General features: G+C 45.3%; 1 protein-coding gene across 1 annotated transcript in view; it reads left to right on the forward strand.

Annotated features, from left to right (window-relative positions):
* Positions 1-4,467: 4,467 nt before the first annotated feature.
* The window catches only part of CACHD1 (cache domain containing 1), a 200,802-nt gene continuing 182,599 nt past the window's right edge, over positions 4,468-22,670 (forward strand). The window contains exon 1 of the mRNA XM_060206358.1: positions 4,468-6,094. Within this exon, the coding sequence (XP_060062341.1) occupies positions 5,840-6,094 (255 nt within the window). The 5' untranslated portion in view covers positions 4,468-5,839. The remainder of the gene's footprint in view (positions 6,095-22,670) is intronic.

A 22,670-nucleotide genomic window follows, 5' to 3' on the forward strand; every position in this document is an offset into this window, starting at 1 on the left:
TGTTGAGAAGGCTCATGAGAACTGGGGATTCAGATGCTCATGATATCAGTAAATGTTTCTTTTTTTTTTTTTGTATTTATTTTTTGGCTTAGGGGGTCTTGTACATTGAGGTTTACCATTCCTGAACTGACTTTTTCTTTTATTAATTTTTAATGAAAAATTATCTGTATTTATTTATTGGCTAGAGACAGCCAGAAGTTGAGAGGGGAAGAGGTTAGGGGGGTGGTGGAGAAGAGAGACATCTACAACACTGCTTCACCACTTGCAAAGATTTCCCCCTGCAGGTGGGGACCCAGGGGTTTGAATCTGGGTCCTTGCACATTGAAACTTGTGTGCTCAACCAGGTGCATCACCACCTGGCCCCACAATAAATGTTTCTGTGTACCATTTGTTGCTGAGAATTAAGATGCTAGAAGCTTTTGGGTTTTTTTTTTTGGTTAAATTTAATTTATTTTAATAAGTGATTACCTCCTGAGAAAGACAGTCAAGACCTAGCAACTGTAATACAGAATGAGTAAGCTGAGACTCTGGCAGAGAGAGAAGGGGTATCTTCCCCTCTCTGGAGGTAAGAGCAGAATGGGTAAGGAAGGCTTCTTTCCTAAATTTTTTATATTTTTATTTATTCTCTTTTGTTGCCCTAGCTGTTTTATTATTGTTGTTGTAATTGATGTTGTTGTTGTTAGATAGGACAGAGAGAAATGGAGAGAGGAGGGGAAGACAGAGGGGGAGAGAAAGATAGACACCTGCAGACCTGCTTCACCTGTGAAGCGACTCCCCTGCAGGTGGGGGGGGGGGCTTCAACGGGGATGCTTCTGTCAGTCCTTGTGCTTTGCACCACGTGCGCTTAACCCGCTGCACTACCGCGGACTCCCCATTAATTGCACGTATTACAGCATTCAAGAATCCAGTTAAAGCCCCTTGTCCCCACCTGCAGGGGGAAAGCTTCATGTGTAATGAAGCAGGGCTGCAAGTCTCTCTCTGCAAGTCTCTCTCTGCAAGTCTCTCTCTCTCTCTCTCTCTCTCTCTCTCTCTCTCTCTCCCTAACTTCCCTCTCCTCTCAATTTCTTTCTGTCTCTATCCAATAATAAATAAATTTAAAAATAAAATAAAGGGAAAAGTAAAAGAAGACATTTTCAATAGATGAAATCAAAAAGTTCAAAGGTAGGGATGGGTAGCACCATGGGGGTTCAAGATCTTTGGTAGTGATGTAGGTGTGTTCTGGAAGGAAGATGGTGTTCTTAGGGAGCAGACAGATAATTCCAGCCAGAGAATGGAAGTGCTTGTGTGCAAAGTGTCTCCATGTCATTATGAAAACATATGCAGGACCAGTAATAAAGAGTGTTGGAGAAATGAATATTTAACTGATTCCTTAAAAAAAAAAAAAGTTCAAGGATGACTTTAGTTTGAACCTTGGTGCCCTGGGTTGCACTTGATACTCATTCACACAATTATAATATTTCAGGAATATAGTGTCACACTAGACCTGCCACCGATTTACCCCCCCTCCCCCCAGTAGTCATTAGACTTCTCACAAAGTCTGAAAGATAATTTGGTTGCTTTTTCTGTTGCTAAGTTCATATGCTTTTGATTATCTATGATCCGTATATAAGCAAAATCCTCTGGGAGTTGTCTTTCATCTCCTTACTCACTTCCCTGAGCAGAATCACTTTCTGTCCCATCCATACAACAGCGTCGTTTTCATCGCAAAGTCTCACAGCTTATTCATCCAGCCGCCAATGTCAGTGATGACCCTGGTGGCAATAGTCAAAAGAAAAAATCATTCTAATAGGCAAAGGAGAAATTGCTGTGAAGAAGTTTATAGAAATGCGTGACAACTTTGGTGGTAGTAACCTTGAGGAATCTAAAATGAAAAATGAAGGGGGGTGTGCAGTGGCACATTGGGTTAAGCAAACATAGTAAAAGCATACAGGACCCACACAAGGATCTGAGTTCGAGTCCCCAGCTCCCCACCTGCAGGAGGGTTGATTCACAAGTGGTGACTTAGGTCTGCCGGTCTTTTTTTTTTTTTTTTTAAATTTATTTTCCCTTTTGTTGCCCTTGTTTTTTTTTATTGTTTTGTTATTGATGTCATCGTTGTTAAAAAGGACAGAGAGAAGTGGAGAGGAGGGGAAGACAGAGGGGGGGGGGAGAGAAAGATAGACACCTGCAAACTTGCTTCACCACTTGGGAAGTGGCTGACTACCCTGCAGGTGGGAGCCAGGGACTCGAGCTGGGGGCTCGAACCAGGATTCTTACGCTGGTACTTGGCACTTTGCGCCACATACACTTAACACCGCCCGACTCCCTCTCTCTACTTTTCTATCTTCCATTTCCTTCTCAATTTTTCTCTGTCCTATTTAATAAAATGGAAAAAAAAAGTGGCTGCCAGGAACAGTGGATTCATAGTTCAGGCACTGAGCCCCAGCAATAACCCTGGAGGCAAAAATAAATAAATAAATAAATAAATAGTCTTAGGGCTACAAAGTAGTTCACCTGGGTAGTGCACCTGCTTTGCCCTGTATGTGCCCCTCTAGTTTGAACCTGTCCTCCGTTGCAGGGGAGGAAGCTGCAGTGCTGTGGTGTCTTTCCCTCTTTTTCTGACAAAGTAGGCGGGGAGTGGTGCAGCCATGGCAACAACAGTAAAACAAACTTACTGATGTTAACTGACATTATCGTTTCCAGTCTCTGCTCATCTTTTATTATGTGGACTAACGCTTTGCCTTACTTATTAACATGTGCTAAGAGAGAGCAAGCACATCTCTCCACCAAACACTAATTCAACTTCGAACAGAAAACAATAGGCAGATTTTTTTCATTCTTATTAGTGATTTACTATTGATTTACAAAATTATAGCGTAACAGGGGTATAATTCCAAACTTTTCCCACCACCAGAATTCTGTGTCCCCATTCCCTCCATTGGAAACTACAGTACTTCTCCCAAGGTGGCAGATATGGGTTGACTACTATTTCTATAAATAAATAAATAAATAAATATGTATGGATATATATTTACTTTTTTTCTCTATGAACCTGCCTTCTTTTTCTTTCTTTCATACCTATTACTTCTGAGTGTCCTTCTCCCTCCCTTCTCTCTCCCTGTCTAGAAGGAATTGAATTCAAGGCAGACAGCATAAAGGGTATGCAAAGAGATTTTCATGCCTGAGGCTCCAAAGTTCCAGGTTCAATCACCCCGCACCACCCTAAGCCAGAGCCCAGCAATACTCTGGAAAAAAAAACAAAATGAAATTAGAATTGGAGTTCAGAGCCCTCTGACCATCTGTCCCTAACACTTATCCCTCTGGGAGTATGGACCAAAATTCTTTCTGGGGTGCAGACTGTGGAAGGTCTGGCTTTTGTAATTGTTTCTCTGCTAGACCTGGGTATTGGCAGGCCAGTCCATACCCCTAGAACAGGCATATTTTTTTATCCTATTATTAATTCAAATCATTTTAAAAATACCTACTGTGTACTTGGTACTGGGCAAAGTGCGGATGATAGATCAATTCTTGCCCTTAACAAGTCCTAGTTTTCGGGAGTCAGGCGGTAGCTCAGCCGGCTAAGCGCAGGTGGTGCGAAGCTCAAGGACCGGTGTAAGGATCCCGGTTCGAGCCCCCAGCTCCCCACCTGCAGGGGAGTCGCTTCACAGGTGGTGAAGCAGGTCTGCAGGTGTCTCTCTCTCCCCCTCTCTGTCTTCCCCTCCTCTACCCATTTCTCTCTGTCCTATCCAACATCAAGGACATCAATAATGACAACAATAAAACAACAAGGGCAACAAAAGTGAAAATAAAAGTCCTAGTTTTCATGAATTATTTGAAACAAACATCACAGACCCTGAATGAAAGTATTTCAAGAATCCAATGTGCCTGTTTTAAGAGCAGAGAAAAATCACAAAATGAGAAATGTAGAGCAGAGACTATGCTGATGGAGAAAATTGGGAGAGGGGAATGATCACAACCACGTAAAATGAGCCAGGAAAGGCTTCCAGAAAGAGAATTTTTCATTCAATATAGCCAATGCAAGGTCTTGCTGCATACAGAAAGGAGGACTAAATCTATTTTCTAGGCCTTCAGGAGCCAAGGCCCCCTCCTCTCCCTGGTATCTTTTCTGGGAACCCATTAACTGTGAGCTTACAACTCTTGGAGACAAAAAATGGCGGCCTTGCCATAGCTCTGCTGAGCCCCTCCACCACTCATTTATTCCAGGTACTTTCATCTGATGATTTCTCAGAGAATGGCAAGCAAGGAGTCAGGAACAAATAGAAAGGTTTAACCTTGCCTACTTTTGCTTTGGAGAATAGCTGTGTGGTGTGAACTCGGGTTCAGTAGTTTTGTGTGTGTGTTTTGTTTTGTTGTTTTTGATGGGGTCAGAAGGTTCACTTGCAAAGAGAGATTGGGGAGGGGGAATGAAGGGAAAACACACACACACACACACACACACACACACACACTATGTCATATTTAAGAGCAAGAGCCTTGAAGTCAGACTTGTGCTAACATTCCGGATCTGGCTCTTATCCCCTAGGTGACCTTCGGCAATTTATTCCATCTCTCTAAGCCTCAGTTTTTGTTACCTAAAAATTGGGGATAAAGATATCTACCTAGGAGGGGTTTGGTGGAGATTAAAGGATAATGTATACAAACCCCAGAGCCCAATGTCGGGCACACAGTAGCTAGTTAAAGAAAGAAAAAAAAAAAAGAAATTAAAAAAAAAGAAAGAAAGAAAAAGAAAGAAGACAGGAATCTGTTGATCGCACGAGGACTGCCTATTGTTAATAGCTACAGCTCAGGAAAAGCAGTCCCTCCTCCCCAAATCTCCGCAGGCAGCAAGCCAGGGCCTTAGAAACTTAAAGGGACTTTGGTTGGGCGGAACCTTGATCCGGTTGGGACCTCCGGAGCTTCTGGACTTGGCAGAGGCTGTGACGACGGGTATGGGTCGCTGTCCCTGGGAACAAGAAGATCCCGGGGACCTCACCCTTCGGCAGGCCAAGCTGGGACGGGAGAGGAGACCCTGCTCTCCAGCCCGGGAGGTGTGGGGAGGGCGGAGGGGTGGAGAGGGGGAGGAGGGGGGTGGGTTGCTTCAGAGGCGGGAGTGAGGGAGGGAGAGAGGAGGGGCGACCGGGGCGGGGGGAATTTCCCCATTTCCCCGCCTCTCGGGCTTGCTCCCTGCACAAACCACCGCAGTAGCGGCAGCGGCCGAGCCGGGAAGTGCACGGAGCCGAAACCCGGCGTGGTGGCACCAGACACCTCCCTTTCCCCACCCCCCCGACTGCTTGCTGGCTTGCTTGCTTTCGTCTCTCTCTCTCTCTCTCCTCTTTTTTGCTTTTTTAAACCTCTCCCTCCGTTCTCGGGTGCCTGCCCCCAGCATTTGAGCCCCGGCGGCCGCTCCTCCAGCCGTGCAGCCGCCCGCCCGCCTTGCCCTGGCCGCCTGCGCCTGCACGACTCCGGGAAGTGAAAGCTCGGCGACCGCGGGGCTCCGGCTGCCTGTCAGTCCCGCCGCCCCGCGAGCCGCGCGCCCCGATCGCCTGCCGGGTGCGGGGTGCGGGGTGCCGGGTGCCGGGTGCCGGGTGCGGGGTATCGGGTCCGCTCGGGCGGCCGCCTGCTCTCCCTCCCGCCGCCCGAGCCCCGCGATGGTGGCCGCCTTCGCGCCGGCGTTGTAGCCGGGCGCCCCCTAAGTTTGGGAGCCGCTGCCTTTGCCGCCGCTGCCTTTGCCGCCGAGAAGCTCTTTGCAGAAGAAGGTAGAAAGTTTTGCAGAGCTGCGCCGGGCGGGCCCTGGGCGCACCTCGGTGCCCGGATCCCCGTGCCTGGAGCCCGCCGGAGGGCAGCGAGGGAGAAAGGCAGCATGGCCCGCGAGCCGGAGGGGAAGGACGCGGCGGGGGTGGCCCCCATCGCCGGCCGCCGCTGCCGGGGCTCCCCCACCCGGGCCGGGGCCCTGACTGGGTGTCGGGGGCCGCCTCTTCTGCTGCTCTGCCTGGCCGTCTGCTGGCTCGTGGGCGCCGGGGCTCACGCAGACTTCTCCATACTGGACGAGGCACAAGTGCTTGCGAGTCAGATGCGGAGGCTGGCTGCCGAGGAGCTTGGGGTGGTCACCATGCAGGTCAGTGGTCCCCCTTCTCGTCCTATCCCCCCCCCAAAAAAAAACCCTCCTCCCATCACCCTGCCCGGAATTTGTCTTTCTCCTTCATGCATTTCTCCTGTACTCTGTCACCATGCACAGACACCCCCTCAGTCTGCCCAGGGCGCTTAGGGCCTTTGCACAGACCCACTGGAGGACCCAACTCCTCTCCCGTGCACTCAGGGCTCCCTGTCCTTTTCCTGCAGAATCATCCTGCCTTTTGCACACGGCTCCATTACCTCCACAAAGGTCCCCTGGGCCCCTCGCACCTGGCCCCTGTGCCCCCCACCCCATGTCTCCCAACTGGCACCTATTTCTCCTGCAGACTTTTCTCCCCGTCGCCACCCTCCACCCCCCCATAGAATCTCCTCTTTCCTCTTTGTGTACACACCCCGGGGGAGGTGGGTAGACGTCTGGGACGACTTTCCTCAGTCCCCACTCCAGCTCTGGATCACCTCGTATCATCCCTCCCCCCACTGAGCCACAAGGGTGGGCACCCTAGAGGGCGCAGCTGCCCACAGGCCACCTGGGTCCCGGGGGAGAGCGGCCCCGGGAGTGGGCTCGGCTCCCCCCTTTACCCTCCAGAGTGTATTGGGGGGAGGGGCTGGCCTGCTAGATGCCCCCTGGATTCCCGGCTCTGGTCTAGTGTGGCGTCTCCCCACCTGCCCACACCGCGGTTGATTTCCACTGTTGGTGTTGGTAGTTGCGCCTTGTTCCATTTGGGGAACTCATTCTGTTTTCTGAATGTCTTTGTGCGCTGAAGGCAAAAGGGAACACATTGGAAAAGGTGCTGCTTTTCTCTAGATGGTTTCCTACGTCGGCCCTCCCCAGGGGAGGAGGGGGCTTCAGCTGGCTTGCCTGGAACCTAATAAGTAATGTTGGAGGTGTTCTAGTAAACCACGAGTAGAAAAACAAAAAAGAATCACACCATAGCCAACACCTGGAGATTCAACCCTCCTGTTTTAACCTTATTGGCTCCAAAGGCCAACTTCATTAGAGAGGTAAAGGTGACATTCAGAGTCTCAAACCTCTGCTGCCAAATTCTCCTGTGAAATATTCTTATTCTTTCGTGCGTTCTATCAATAGTCATGGGGATGGTTGTGCTCTTCGAAAGAGCGAAGTTTCCAAGAATGTGTTCTTGGGATCGATTTAGATTCCCCAGCGACCACCCTTCCACCTTCCACCTCCCACCGTCAGTAGAGTGCTTAGGCTCAGTCGGGGATTCAAGTTTCTGAGGACTTATTTATTTATTTATGTTTTAACTTCTCTCCTCACCACACCCCCTCCTCCTAAGATGGTGCAAAATTTCCTAGCCAGTTTCTTAGGTGTTTTCCACTACAATGAAAGATGATTTTTTTCCCTTTTTTTTTTTTTTTCTGCCTCCAGGGTTATTGCTGGGGCTCAGTGCCTGCACCATGAATCCACCGCTCCTGGAGGCCATTTTTTCCCCCTTTTGTTGCCCTTGATGTGGTTATTATTGTTATTGTTGATGTCGTTCGTTGTTGGATAGGACAGAGAGAAATGGAGAGAGGAGGGGAAGACAGAGGGGCAGAGAAAGACAGACACCTGCAGACCTGCTTCACCGCCTGCGAAGCGACTCCCCTGAAGGTGGGGAGCCGGGGACTCGAACCTGGATCCTTATGCCGCGCTTTGCGCCACGTGCGCTTAACCCGCTGCGCTACCGCGGGATCCCCTGATTTTTTATTTTATTTTATTTTTTAAGAAAGGTGAGGCTGAAAAGTGACTCTTTGCTTGAATGGTAATTTTATATTTATTTCAGACACTCAGTCCTGAATTTCAATATTGTGGGGATTTTTTTCCTTCCTCTCCATAATAATAGGCAAGTTCTTTTTTTTTTAAAAGTATACTTAACTGCTCTTTTCTATGCAGATTTCTTAGGTTCACAGTGTGATAATTTTTTCCATATGGATTTTCTGACTGTCAGCCATTGCTGACCGAATTCTTAACAGTGACATGACTTGAGGAAATTGAACTAAAATGTTAGAGGAAAACTAGGATTTTTTTTCCCTCCTCCCTGATATTACCATGCAGAGAGCACCATTGTATTTTTTGCACAGATGTCTCCTTTAGTAAAGGAAATCTACTGTGTTGCAGTTTAGGACAGCTCTGACAAGATTAGGAGAGGTTTGTCTCTTTCACCACAGACCAAGGCTGAAAGAATTTCGGGCTTTCTCCCCCTCCCCATATAGACTGAAGACTTGCCTTTTCTAAGATGCTGAAGGCAGCTTTATTATTTCTCACTGGATCCTTGACAAAAGGTGAAATCAGATCCCAACACATTGTCATTCAGGCAGGGATCCAAAGCAAATGTAGTTTTAAAAGGCTTCCCTGTTGAAAAGGAGACACTTCAGAAAAAAAGCTCTGGTCGGTGGGGGGTTTGTACCCAAATGGCCCTTTATCTCCTCCCAGCTGGCCTCTTTCTAACACCTTTGCGACCTCTTTGTGGAAGCTGACCTCCTGGGGACTGGGTTTTGTCTGGCAAAATGTGAAGTGGCACCCGTTCCCCCCCCCCTTTTCTTTTTTTTGGTTTGAAAGGAAAAGCACATATTGTATTTAAATTCTTTTTCTGCAGCTCAACATTGATCTGCCACTTACCTCTATCTGGGAGAATTGGGGAAAGACTCTTGTTTTTCATTTTGTTTGACTGCCAGCTTTTGAAGGAGGCTTGTTAGTGAAAATCTATGGCAGGTGAGATTTCTGACCCTGCAAGAAACAGAGATCGTGACCTTCATATTTTCCTCCATAAACCCATGGTATTACCTAAAGTGCAGATTCTACCAGCAGTAGTAAACAACTCTGTTGGAGGCAGCCTCATGGATACATATCAGGTGAGCAGGGTCAGACTTTCATATTTTGATATGTGTGTCTTATGGGGGCTGCTCCTGGAAGGGGGGTGGTTTATGACTCTTTGCAGTAAGAAGAGTATCTTTCCTTGCTTTTCATGTGACCTTGGCATTTTGAGCCAGTACCTGTCAGGACAACATCAACATAAGATGTGCAACTTTTGTAGGTCTATGTAGATGTAACAGACTTATTTTCAGCTGCTTCTGAAATTCTCCAAAGACAATTTCTTTAAAAAATTTTTTTTATTATCTTTATTTTTAAAAATATTTTTCTTAATATTTATTTATCCCCATATGTTGCCCTTATTGTCTTATTGTTGTAGTTAGTATTGTTGTTTTTGATGTCATTGTTGGATAGGACAGAGAGAAATGGAGAGAAGAGGGGAGCACAGAGAGGGGGAGAGAAAGATAGACACCTGCAGACCTGCTTCCCCACCTGTGAAACGACTTCCCTGCAGGTGGGGAGCCGGGGGCTCGAACCTGGATCTTTACGCAGGTCCTTGTGCTTAACCACCTGCGCTTAACCCGCTGCACTACCGCCCGACTCACCTTTATTTATTTATTGGATAGAGACAGCCAGAAATTCAGAGGAAAGGGGGGATAGAGAGGGAGAGAGACAGAGACACCTGCAGCTCTGCTTCACCACTTGTGAAACTTTCCTTCTGCAGGTGAGGACCAGGGGCTCAAACTGAGGTCCTTGAGCATTGTAACATTTGCACTCAAGCAGGTGCGCCACCACCCGGCCCCAAAAGACCATTTCTATTTGGAAGTGTGGCATAGGAACTCTCCACCAGGGCTGGTTGCAGCCTTTCCAGAGACAGCCCAGACTTCTCACAGGATGTCTAAGGGGTAATTAAAAGAAGAAGAAAAAAAGGAGGGAGAAAGAAAGGAAATCCAAAAGCCAAGCCTTCTTTCAGCATGGTAGCTTCCCATGGCATAGTTTCTTTTTCTTTTTTCTTTTTTTTTTTTTTTAATATTTATTTATTCCCTTTTGGTGCCCTTGTTTTATTGTTGTAGTTATTGCTGTTTTTGATATTGTCGTTGTTGGATAGGACAGAGAGAAATGGAGAGAGGAGGGGAAGACGGAGAGGGGGAGAGAAAGATAGACACCTGCAGACCTGCTTCACCACCTATGAAGTGACTCCCCTGCAGGTGGGGAGCCAGGGGCTTGAACCGGGAGCTTTATGCTGGTCCTTGCGCTTTGTGCCACGTGCACTTAACCGGCACTTAATCTGCTGAGCTACAGCCCAACTCCCCATGGCATAGTTTTTATACTTGATGATAGACTGCTTTTCAAACTCTTTTCTAGTTCCCTGTCATGAGATTTTTCTCATGGATTTTCTTACTGTCCCCCCCCCCCTTTGTAATGTGTATCCTTGTTCATTTTTAGTAATAAAATCTTTTGTAATGTGTATCCTTGTTCATTTTTAGTAATAAAATTTTAAAAATCTTTCAATGATTGGCATCAACTAATTTTGCCAGTGCTTTCTGCAAAGCTGCCTCAGAATTACCACCCCTGGGGCTGTGTGGTGGTGCAGCTGGTTGAGTCCATATGTTACAATGAACAAGAACACGAGTTTAAACCCCCTCTCCCCCTAGTCCCTACCTGCAGGGAGAAAGCTTTGCTGAGTGGTGAAGCAGGTTTGCAGGTGTCTCTCTGTCTCTTTTCCTCTCTCTATGCCCTACCCTCTTGATTTCTGGCTGTCTCTATCAAATAAATAAAGATAATAAAAAAAATAAAAGGTAAATAAAAGAATTACCACCCCTGCAGGCCACTACCTCTAGCACTGTTGTAGTAGACATTATGTATCAGGGGATCCGTGGACCCTGAGATCTGGAGAGCACAGAGTGGCTGTGTGAGAGAGACCTGCTTCTGTTTGTTCATTCATGTAACACATCTTTATCAGGAACCCCATGATGAGTATTTGGAGACCTGGGCTCTAGACTTAGCCACTTACAGGTTGGGTGATTTCTGTTGCAAAGTTGAGGAGAAATGAGTCTTCCTAGGTCATTTTTACATGGAATTAGTGTCGGCACCTGTTCATCTGAAGCTGAGGCTAGGAAGTGTTGATGGTGGGGTTGTTCTTAAATAGGCCAATATTTATTGAAAACGTCCTGTGCTAGGTGTTTAAGGAATTTACAAGAAGGTATTTCAGCACAGTCCCTTGAAAAGCTCTCCCCGTCTACAGGAGGAGGTAAGATCACACAGGTAAAACAGTTAAGTAACAATGCTTGCTGCTTGTTAGAAGGCATGTCTAGCTCTGGGAACCATTTCACTAGGCACTTATAAGGCCCATTTAACATTATATGACAATACAGGCTTCCTAACAGCAAGATCCTGGCACATGGCCAGCGTACCCGCCTTGATGTTAGCTCTAACAGCCCTGCGAGGCTGGGCATAGTCACTGTGAACTTGGCAGACACACCAGCAGGTTGGTCAGACAGCTGCTATGTGGGGCCTGCAGAGGAGGAAAGGGGTTACTTCTAAAAGGGTCAAAAGAAATAAATAGCTGGAGCATAAGCTTCAGTTCAAGCTGAAGAAAGAGCAGTAGCCAGGACAGATAGGAGTTTAGAAACTGAGGGACTCACCTGGTGCTGAGGTATTGGCTGAAAAGCTCGGCCAGTGTTGTGGGCAGTGGCAGCCACCGCGTGTGCAGTCATAGACAGCCATGCACACACATTTACTGGGTTTATCCAGTGGACTTTGCAGGGGAGCTTTAACTCTGAGGGAAGTTGGGTTAGGCTAAACTGGGCTATAGGGGTGGGGGAGATAGCATAATGGATCTGCAAAGAGACTGTCATGCCTGAGGCTCCAAAGTCTCAGGTTTCATGCTCCACACCACCATAAACCATTTACCTGAGCAGTACTCTGGTTAAAAAATAATAATAATGTCAACTGGTCTATCGAAGTGAATTAAGTGTTGTTCTGTGCCCTTCTGCCCTCAGTTGGCTGTGGAGCTAGAAACAGAGCAAGACATTATATAAGGTACTAGTGAGAGACAAAGAGCCCTTAGCTTGCAGTGGGGTTAACAATAGAAAAAGGAACCGGGGCAGAGAGCATAATGGTTATGCAAACAGACTCATTGCCGGGCTAGCGTGGGGATGCCTCTTCCTGGGGGCCGTACTCTCTGGGTTGGAGAGAATGCGACAGGAGCCAGCCTGGGCTGCTGCCCACTCAGCAACATGGGAGGGAGATGACTCAGGAACCAAACACGTGGCTCAAGGCAATGCAAAACTTTTATTGATCAGAGAGCCATGGCTTTTAAAGGACAGACCCTTTTGAAGGACAGACCCAGAAGTGGCAAGTTGGAAACGGAAATGGCTAGGAAAGGGGCGGAGAAAGGCTGGAAAGGTAAGAACTTCCTTAGCAACTGTTGCAAGGGTTTTAACTGGCGGGATTAATAATACTACCCTGGAGGCAGGGAGGGTCTTGAGGGTAGAAAGGAGATTGATCAAAGGAATGGAATGAGTGGGGATCTTTCAGGTAAAACAGTGATTATGTAGATAGGCCATAGTATCAGGAATGCGTTGTGAGGCTCCTCACAATTTTCTGACATCTCATGCCTGAGGCTCCAAAGTCCCAGGATGAATTCCCCACACTACCATGAGCCAGAGCTGATCAGTGTTCTTGTAGAAAGGAAGAAAGGAAGGAAGGAAGGAAGGAAGGAAGAGAGGGAGGGAGGGAGGGAGGGAGGAAGGGAGGAAGCAAGGATGGATGTGAGAAAGAAAGAAAAGGTCAAAGAAAGAGGAACAGGGTATTGTGAGAGTACAGAGAAAGGCTGCTCACATCCCTCTGGGGAGGTCCTATGACCATTTTATGACTGTTCATACATGGAAAGGAGCGAATCCCGAAAGTAGCAGCAACCTCAAGTAGGAAAGATGAGTGATCATGATCATGAGTGATCATGAGGTGTTTTCTGAGGCTGTTTGGTGCCACCGCACAAGCAAGCTAGTCTGTCTGGATCGCCTGCATGGTAGCGTGACTGCAACTTGTAGCTCTTCTCAAGGCGCCATTTTGACTATCTACCCCTGCAGCTTCTGAAGCTGTTGAACATAAACATCTTGGTGGCGTCACTATAACTGCATGCTAGTTTGAGGTCTTTTTTTGTTAAACTATTTATTTATTATTTATTTATTCTCTTTTGTTGCCCTTGTTTTATTGTTGTAGTTATTATTGTTGTTGTTATTGATGTCATTGTTGTTGGATAGGACAGAGAGAAATGGAGAGAGGAGAAGAGAAAGACACCTGCAGACCTGCTTCACCTCTTGTGAAGCGACTCGCCTGCAGGTGGGGAGCCCGGGACTTGAACTGGGATCCTCACACTGGTCCTTGCACTTCGCACCACGTGCGCTTAACCCGCTGTGCTAGGGCCCGACTCCCGTGAGGTCCTTTTTAAGTATGGCTTGTTACTTTCTTTTAAATCATGCCCATCATATCAGGAGTGATGTGTTTGAGGACAATTTGACTGTGTACCTATGCAGCCTAGAATATAAAATGGTTTAGGAGGAAACACCTGTACTTGAAAATAATGTGCATGGATTCTTGCCCAATCTACAGTATAAACCTGAGTGGAAAACTGCTTTCTTCTGAAACTGAATATTTGGGATGGAAGAAAAGGGACCAGAGATGCATGACACTGAAGTTCAAGTTCAGTGAGTCCCAGAACACCCATGCTGGGTGACTTCTGTGGTCGGTACTTGCTTTTTGCTTCCTTTGCACTAATAACCTATCTTAGCTGGCGTTGCCCCTCGGGTTAATGTTTTATCCTGCCAATCATATTTGACTCTGAGAGGGTGTGGGGCAGGGAAGGAGGAGGCTTCACACTTTATAATGTGGTGCTATTTCTGGTTGCTGCTTGAAGAGTTCCTTCCTTGAGCTTAAGCAGATGAGCAGACAGGAACCTTGCAAACACTGGCGGTATTTGGGTATTACATGGGGTATAATCTATCTTGGATCTACTTAAACCTGCATATAAAGATATTGAGATTAGGAATATGAACTGGCCACAGATACAGCAGCGTTGATTTTGCCATTTATTGTGTTACTTATTTTCTTTCTTTTTTTAAAAAAAATTTATTTCCTTTTTTTGCCCTTGTTGTTTTTGATGTCGTTGTTGTTGGGTAGGACAGAGAGAAATGGAGAGAGGAGGGGAAGACAGAGAGGGGGAGAGAAAGATAGACACCTGCAGACCTGCTTCACCGCCTGTGAAGCGACTCCCCTGCAGGTGGGGAGCTGGGGGCTCGACCCGGGATCCTTAAGCCGGTACTTGGGCTTAGCACTGTCCGACTTTCCAGAACTTTTATTTTGTATTTGGATCAAGAGCCCATGTAAGGAAGAGATTAGTTAGTGACTCAAGAGGTGGTGCAGTGGATTCTCAAGCGTGAGGTTCTGAGTTCAATCCCTGTGTCAGGTTGATGCTCTGGGTTTTTCTTTCTTTTTTAATTTTTAAAATTTATTTTCCTTTTTGTTGCCCTTGTTGTTTTTTATTGTTGTTGTATTTGTTATTGTTGTTGTTATTGATGTCATTGTTGGATAGGACAGAGAGAAATGGATCTGGGCAGGATCTGGGCTTGAGCCCTGGCTCCCCACCTGCAAGGGGGAGCTTCACAAGCAGTGAAGCAGGTCTTTAGATGTCTGTCTGTCTCTCTGCCTCCCCCACCCCTCTCAGTTTTCTCTCTTTTCTCTCTGTCTTATTCAATAAAATAGAAAAGTGGCCACCAGGAGCTGTGCTTTCATAGTGGTGCCACTGGCAAACGCTAGAAGAAGTGGTGCCACTGAGCTCCAGGACCCTGGAGAAAAAAAAAAAAAGATGTTGGCAATTAATTCTGATTTAAAAAATTGGTACAGGGCCCAATCAAATATGTCTTCTGGCTGGATCAGATCAGAGCCCACCAGTTCATTGCCTTTGGATTAATACTCTTTCAGCCACAAAGAGCTAAAGTCAGTGCCTATATGTAGGTATCATGCAGGCTTCATTATAACAGAAAGACTTTCTTTTTTTTTTTTTTTTTTGCCTCCAGGGTTATTGCTGGGGCTCAGAGCCTGCACCATGAATCCACTGCTCCTGGAGGCCATTTTTTCCCCTCTATTGTTGCTGTTGTTGTAGCTTGTTGTGGTTATTGTTGTTGTCCTTCGTTGTTGGATAGGACAGAGAGAAATGGAGAGAGGAGGGGAAGACAGAGAGGGGGAGAGAAAGACAGATACCTACAGACCTGCTTCACCGCCTGTGAAGTGACAACCCTGCAGGTGGGGAGCCGGGGGCTTGAACCAGGATCCCTGTGCTAGTCGTTGCGCACTGCCCCACGTGCGCTTAACCTGCTGCACTATCGCCCGACCTCTACAGAAAGACTTTCTGAGAGGACAGTTCAGAATTGAATTACTTTGGGAGAGAGAGCATCATAATTACCTAAACAAGTAGTTGCTGATTTTTTTTTTTTGTACCGAGCACTGTCAGGTCTGAAGTAGTCATTGGTTAATTTCCTTTTTTTTCTTTAAACAATTTTTATTAGTGACTTATCAGTGGTTTACTCACTGATTAATTTCCAATGCAATGACTTTTATGAATGAGGAGGTATTCAGATATTTGACATATTATCCTACTTGAGGACAGATGCCAGTCCCAGTTCCGGGCGCCAGTTGCTGGTCTAGCTTCGCGGGCGGGAGACAGACGACCAGGGACTCATGGCTGAGCTGGGAACGCAGTTCAATCTTTATTGACGAGCGGGGATGTAGTTCAACAATCTAATCTCTTCTAATCTCTTCATTAGAAAGCCCTTTTTTTTTATGTCTCCTGAGGCAGAAGTGTCAGGAAGAGGAAGTAGGTAGGATAGGGGGTGGGGAGAAGGAAAATAGCTCTGGAACCAGTGGGGATTAAACCAGTGAAAACAACGATTATGTAAATAGACCATAGTCTCAAGCAATGCAACAGAAGGGGTCTTAGAAGCAGGATTCAGAAGCAGACCAACAGACAGAGGTGTATCTTTGGAGTATTTCCATAAAAGTGTATTAAGAGGCCAGGTGGTGGCGCACCTGGTTAAGTGCACACATTACAGTGTGCAAGGACCCAGGTTCAAGCCTTGGCCCCCACCTGCAGGGGGAGGAGCTTAGAGAGCGAGGGGTGAAGCAAGGCTGCAGAGGTCTCTCGGTCTTTTCTCTATCCCTTCTCCCATCTCAATTTTTTTTATCTCTCTTTTCAATAGTAAAGATTAAATAAGTGTTTTTTAAAAATATTTATTTACTTTCCCTTTTGTTGCTCTTGTTGTTTTATTGTTGTAGTTATTGTTATTGTTATTGATCTTGTCATTGTTGGATAGGACAGAGAGAAATGGAGAGAGGAAGGGAAGACGGGGGGAGAGAAAGACACCTGCAGACCTGCTTCACTGCTTGTGAAACGACTAAATAAAAGTGTTTTAAACAGGAGCTGTAGTTCATCAGCAAAAGGAACTCTCAGGATGTTCTTTTCTGGTGATATCGTCAAGGGACTGGAATCTGATGTTCAGGTTTGGAGTATAGAAACCTAGAACATTGGAGAAAGAGGTCAGCCTCTGTGATCATTGACTTCTTCATGTCATGAGATTTATCTGTTTATTTATTTTGAATTAACTTGTCTTTATTTATTCCAATAAACCTAAGATATGGCAGAAAATGTGGAGGACTAGAGTAGTGTACAGCTTTGATATATGGTGGTACCAGGGACTGAACCCTCCAACTTTAGGCATGAAAAACCAGTATGCTCTCTCCCCAGCCCAAGATTTATTTTATTTCGGCAGGTAACAGAACAGTCCATTCACTCTGACCTCAGTGTAAAGCGGAGCCTGCTATTTCATGCAGTGAACAATTTGGGCAGGGCTAGATTGGGGCGCAGACAATGTGATCAGCACCACGTTTTTCTCTTTGCTTGCCTTCTATATAGGGTCTCTCCCCACCCCCACCTCTGATTTTTTTTTCCTTTCTTTGTAAAACATGGCAGCAAGTAGTTAGCCAGAATTTGACTTGGGAATTGATTACTTCTAGTGCCCATCTACCCTTCCTTTGGAAGGAGATATACTTTGGGAAGAGGGAGAAATGATTTGGAGAAATCATAGAACCTAGAAAACTCAGCTGAAAAGAATTGAGAGTTCAGACACAGCTAGCAGCCACTAACTGCCAGGGCCCACTCCAAATAGTGTCTGTCTCTCCCAAGTCCAATCCGGGAAGGTCCTGCTTCATGGTCTACTTAATTCTAGTCTGCAGACTGACTGGCTGGCTGGCTGCCCACCGTGATCTGCCCTCAGGCCTTGTACAAATTCAGGCTCAGCAGGCCTGCCCTGGGCATGCCTTTTCTCTCTGACCTCTCTTGAAGCTAATGTTCAGTCTGGGCATGAGAACTGGGAAGGACTGGGGAGAAAGTCAGATGGACCTGTGCCATTTTGCTGATGAGAAACCTAGACCCAGCAAAGAAGTGATCATAGCAATAGTGGAGGATGGACCTGAAACTCATTTATGCGTCGCGTATTTCTTCTCTTCTGACTCTTTTTACTATCCTGTGGATATGGAGATATAAATACATGCATACACACACACACACACACACACACATATACACATATGTTCATTTTACCAAAGCATTCCTCAAATCTGGCTTTTGGTGGCACTGAGAGTTGAAATTGAACCTGGGACCTCAGAGCTTCAGGCTCTTACATAACTGCTGGTGCTATCTCCCTGGTCCTGGTCCTCTCTCTCTCTCTCTCTCTCTCTCTCTCTCTCTCTCTCTATATATATATATATATATATATATATGTATGTATGTATGTAAATATATATACATATATATATATGTGGCAGCAGAAAGTGAATCTGTGACTTTATATGTTTTTTAATTTTTATATTTATTTATTTGTTTTCCCTTTTGTTGCCCTTGTTTTTCATTGTTGTTATTGATGTCTTCATTGTTGGATACGACAGAGAGAAATGGAGAGAGGAGGGGAAGACGGAGAGGGGAAGAGAAAGACAGACACCTGCAGACCTGCTTCACCCCCTGTGAAGTGACTCCCCTGAAGGTGGGGAGCCGGGGGCTCAAACCGGGATCCTTACGCCGGTCCTTGTGCTTTGCGTCATGTGTGCTTAACCTGCTGTACTACTGTCCGACCACCATATGGTCAAATGATGTAATTGTTGTAAGAAAGGTAATTGTCATCCAAATGCTGGAGTTATTTGATCAAAAAGTGGTTTATGTGCTATGTTTTCTTGAAAATAGTGTGCGTGGATGAAACTGGAATAGAATCTGGGGGACTAAACTCTTATCTGTTACATTTGATAATATCTTGGTCCTGTTCCAATCATCAGTTATTTTAAAGACTCAGCCAAAGTCTCACACTATAGCACTTTTTTTTTTTGGATGTTTTCTAACATTTTATTTTTGCTTAGTGTTATTTGAAAAGATATTTCCATGGAGGCCCTGGTTGGTGAAAGGCCAGTGAAAATGGGCAAGCCAGTGAGACTGAATCTGAATTTTTAATTAGGCTTTGAGTTGTTTTTTTTTTTTCCCTTCAAAGTGTGGAGACATCATTAGCGATGTAAGTCCTGTTGCATTAGCAGAGACTGACATTTTACTTCAAACAGGGAGAGTGCAGCTGTCCTGTGCAGATAAAAGTTGCCAAGTGCGAATAGCAAGGTGGATTGGTAGATAATTAGCTGTCCCACGTTACTGCAGTGGGGAAGAAGCCTGCCAGTCATGGGCAGGAAGGAGGAATTATTAGCAGGAGGAAATCTGAGTGTGTCATGAAGCAATTTGGAATCACTTCAGCTGTGGCAGAGCTGATAAGGCATATGCTAAGGAAACGACATACTGAGGCTAGTATATGATGGCTAGCTTCCTTTTCTTTTCTCTCTCTTTCTTTCTTTCCTTCTTTCTTTCCTTCCTTCCTTCTCTCTCTCTCTCTCTTTCTTTCTTTCTCTTCCAAGAAAATCCTTCATTCAAAAGAGGAATGGCTAGAAATTAATGATCCTTAAGTACACCGGAGAACAGATTCATCAGTCTGCTTTGACTCTTAACTCTAACTCAAATAATTAACCAGCTTAAAATACTCTGCGTATTTCTCTGTCACTTGAAAACAAAATGAGGATTTTATATAGAAAGGAAGAAAAAAAAATCCACAGGAAAGCCATATAGCCTTGACAATTATTTTACTGTGTATAACCATGAAAAGAGTTTTAAAGAAAAGATTTTGAAGTCTACCACTTCTCTGATATAAATGTTACAATATTTATAAATGGCTTCAGGGTACTTAATGGCCTTCTTGGTTGAATGTGAGTGTGTATTTAAAGATCACAAGGGTTTCTGTGATCACGGTGTTCATCTTTTGAGAAATTAGTGGTGTAGGAAAAAACGTGTTGGGTTTTTTGTCCATCACTCAATGATTTGCTAGCTCAAGTGAAAGAAACTTCATTATTGGGATTTAAAAAAAAATCCATGTGATTTTTCCACCCCCACTGCATACCTTTGCCAGGAATTTCTTTTTTTAAATTTCATTTACTATTTTTGACTGGCTTTCTGCAAAGTCAGTGCTTCTTCTGAAAACCCACAGCAGGAGGCACTGAAGCGTGTGTGTGTGTGTGTGTGTGTGTGTGTGTGTGTGTGTTCACCAGGGCATGATCAACTATACTTTATTATGGTGCTGAGGATTGAACCTGGGACCTTTGTTGCCTCAGGCATGGAAGTCTTTTTGTATAACCATCATGCTATCTTCCCAGCCTGTGTTGTCTTTTTTTTTTTTTTTTTTTTTACCAGAGCACTGCTTAGCTCTGGTTTATGGATGGTGGTGCTGCGGAGGATTGAACCTGTGACTTTGGAGCCTCAGGCATGCATGAAAGTCTCTGCATAACCATTAGTCTATCTATCCCTGCCCTGTTATACTTCTTTTTTTTCTCAAGTGTCTTCTGATTGAAAGCTACCCCCAGTCTTGTAGGAGGGAACCTGGTTTTTGCCCTTTTTTAATTTTAAAATATTTATTTATTCTCTTTTGTTGCCTTTATTGTTTTATTATTGTAGCTATTATTGTTGTCGTTGTTGTTGGATAGGACAGAGGGAAGGGGAGAGAGGAGGGTAAGACAGGGTGAGAAAAAGACAGACACCTGCAGACCTGCTTCACCGCCTGTGAAGTGACTCCCCTGCAGGTGGGGAGTCGGGAGCTCCAACCAGGATCCTTACGCCGGTCCTTGCGCTTTGTGCCATGTGCGCTTAATCGTTTGTTCTACCGCCAGGCTCCCGGTTTTTGTCCTTTTATTACTTGTTCAATTCTCTCCTTAGGGGACTGTTCGTGGGTCCTTGCTGTTCTTGGTAGTTCTGGGGAAATCCTGATGACCTGAGGATTTTGGCGTCCTGGGCTTTAAAACCCTCAGCTGGTTTCCCGGACTTTCCTGTGAAGTGAGGTTATTTGCCCTTCTAGTCTTGGGAGAGCAGATACATTTTATGCTAATTGTGAAATATCACTTACGTTGAGACCTCAAGGGAGAGTGTAGATTCAGATAACCGTAAGGGAAACTTTGTATTTTTATTTACATACATATACCTTCAGGTAATGTGGGTAAGACCAGAAAACAGTACAGCACAGTGTGATGGAGCTATTATTAAAGCGTGAGCTCTCATTAGGAGGACCTCACAGTGAAGACTCATCAAATATCCGGACTACAGGGGTCGGGCAGTAGCACAGCGGGTTAAGTGCACATGGCCTAAGGATCTGGGTTCGAGCCCCTGGCTCCCCACCTGCAGGGGAGTCCCTTCACAGGCGGTGAAGCAGGTCTGCAGGTGTCTGTCTTTCTCTCCCCCTCTCTGTCTTCCCCTCATCTCTCCATTTCTCTGTGTCCTATGTGGCAACAACAACATCAATAACAACAGTAATAATAACCACAACAATGATAAAAACAAGGGCAACAAAAAAGGAAAATAAATAAATAAAATATTAAAAAATATGTGGACTGCAAACGCTGCATATCTAATCTACCTTTAAATCCTTTCTTTCTTTCTTTCTTTCTTTCTTTCTTTCTTTCTTTCTTCTAGGGGCAATATAGACTCTACTCTGGCGTATGTGGTGTTAAGGATTACCCTACTGAGCCATTTCCTTGACCAAGACAGTAAACTTAGTAATTTTCTAATAATTGCTACCCCACATTTATTATTTACTAATTATAGTACATATACTGTAATATATATGTACTATATAGTAATACTCTGTCCCATGCTTTTTCTTTTTTAAAATATTTTTTTAATTTATTTTGGATAGAGACAGAAGTTGAGAAGGGAGGAGATAGGGAGGCAGGCATACACACACGCACACACAAGCACACGCACACACATGCACACACACATATCCCTGCAGCCCTGTTTCACCACTTATGAAGCTTCCTTTCCCCCTGCAGGTGGTGATCGGGGGCTTGAACCCGGGTACTTGAGCACTGTAATGTGTACAACTCAGCTAGGTGCACCACCATCATGCCCTCATGCTTCCTTCCTTTCTTCTTTTTTTTTTTTTTAATTACTTATTCTCGACTTACTATGAAATGTCGTGAACCTTGCTATTAAAGATTTAAAATGTCTCAGGTGAGCGAAACTGTCTAGCACAGTATCAAGCATATCTGAACTCATTTTATGGTAGAGAATGTTTGGGTGTGTATATTGATAACACTTAGGAATATGAAGAATATAAAATTTATATGTGTATTCTCAAGTTGCATAATTATTTAAAGTCAGAAGTCAGTAATTTGACAAATTTATAGAGCATGTGTTACATGCATGGAAGAAGGCTTCAGTGGAACTTAAATGATCAAAGACAAAGATTTGGTCTTTACTCTTTCAAATTTTTTTTTAATATTTATTTTTTCCTTTTGTTGCCCTTTTTATTGCTGTTGTAGTTATTATTCTTGTTGCTATTGATGTCGTTGTTGGATAGGACAGAGGGAAATGGAGAGAGGAGAGGAAGCTGGGGGGAGAGAAAGACACCTGCAGACCTGCTTCACCGCCTGTGAAGCAACTCCCCTGCAGGTGGGGAGCCGGGGGCTTGAACCAGGATCCTTATTCTGGTCCTTGTGCTTTGAGCCATGTGCGTTTAACCCACTGAGCTACCGCTCAGCTCCCTGGTCTTTACTCTTATGGTGTTTACTGCCAACTAGGGGGAAATACACATTAAAGAAATAATCATTTAAGTGAATGTAAATTATAAATTGAGAGTAACATTACGAAAACAATAGAGCCTATTAGGCCAAGTACTAGGAGGGAGACTCTTAAAAAGATGATAAGAGTTTTCACTTCTCTGTTTAGAATTTTCTAAAGGTTCTTATCTTACTCAGAATAGCCCCCTTAAATGGTAGGGGTCTTTACAGCCTGATATGTAATCTAGCCCTTACTGTCTCTGAGACCTTACGTGTTCTCTCTCTCTCTCTCCTCCTCCCTCCCTCTCTCCCTCTCTCTCTCTTCCTCTCTTTCTTTCTCTCCCTACCTCTCCCTCTCTCTCTCTTCCCCTCCCCCCCGCTTTTCCCCGCCTCCAGGGTTATTGCTGGAGCTGTGTTCCTGAACTATGAATCCACCGCTCCCAGTGGCCATTTTTCATTTTTATTGGACAGGACAAAGAGAAATTGAGAGGGAAGGGAGAGAGAAAGACAACTGCAGACCTGCTTCAGCGCCTATGAAGCGACCCCCCCCCCCCCCAGTCCCCCGCAG

Source organism: Erinaceus europaeus, chromosome 13, assembly GCF_950295315.1.
Source record: "Erinaceus europaeus chromosome 13, mEriEur2.1, whole genome shotgun sequence".
NCBI classification, from domain to species: Eukaryota; Metazoa; Chordata; class Mammalia; order Eulipotyphla; family Erinaceidae; genus Erinaceus; species Erinaceus europaeus.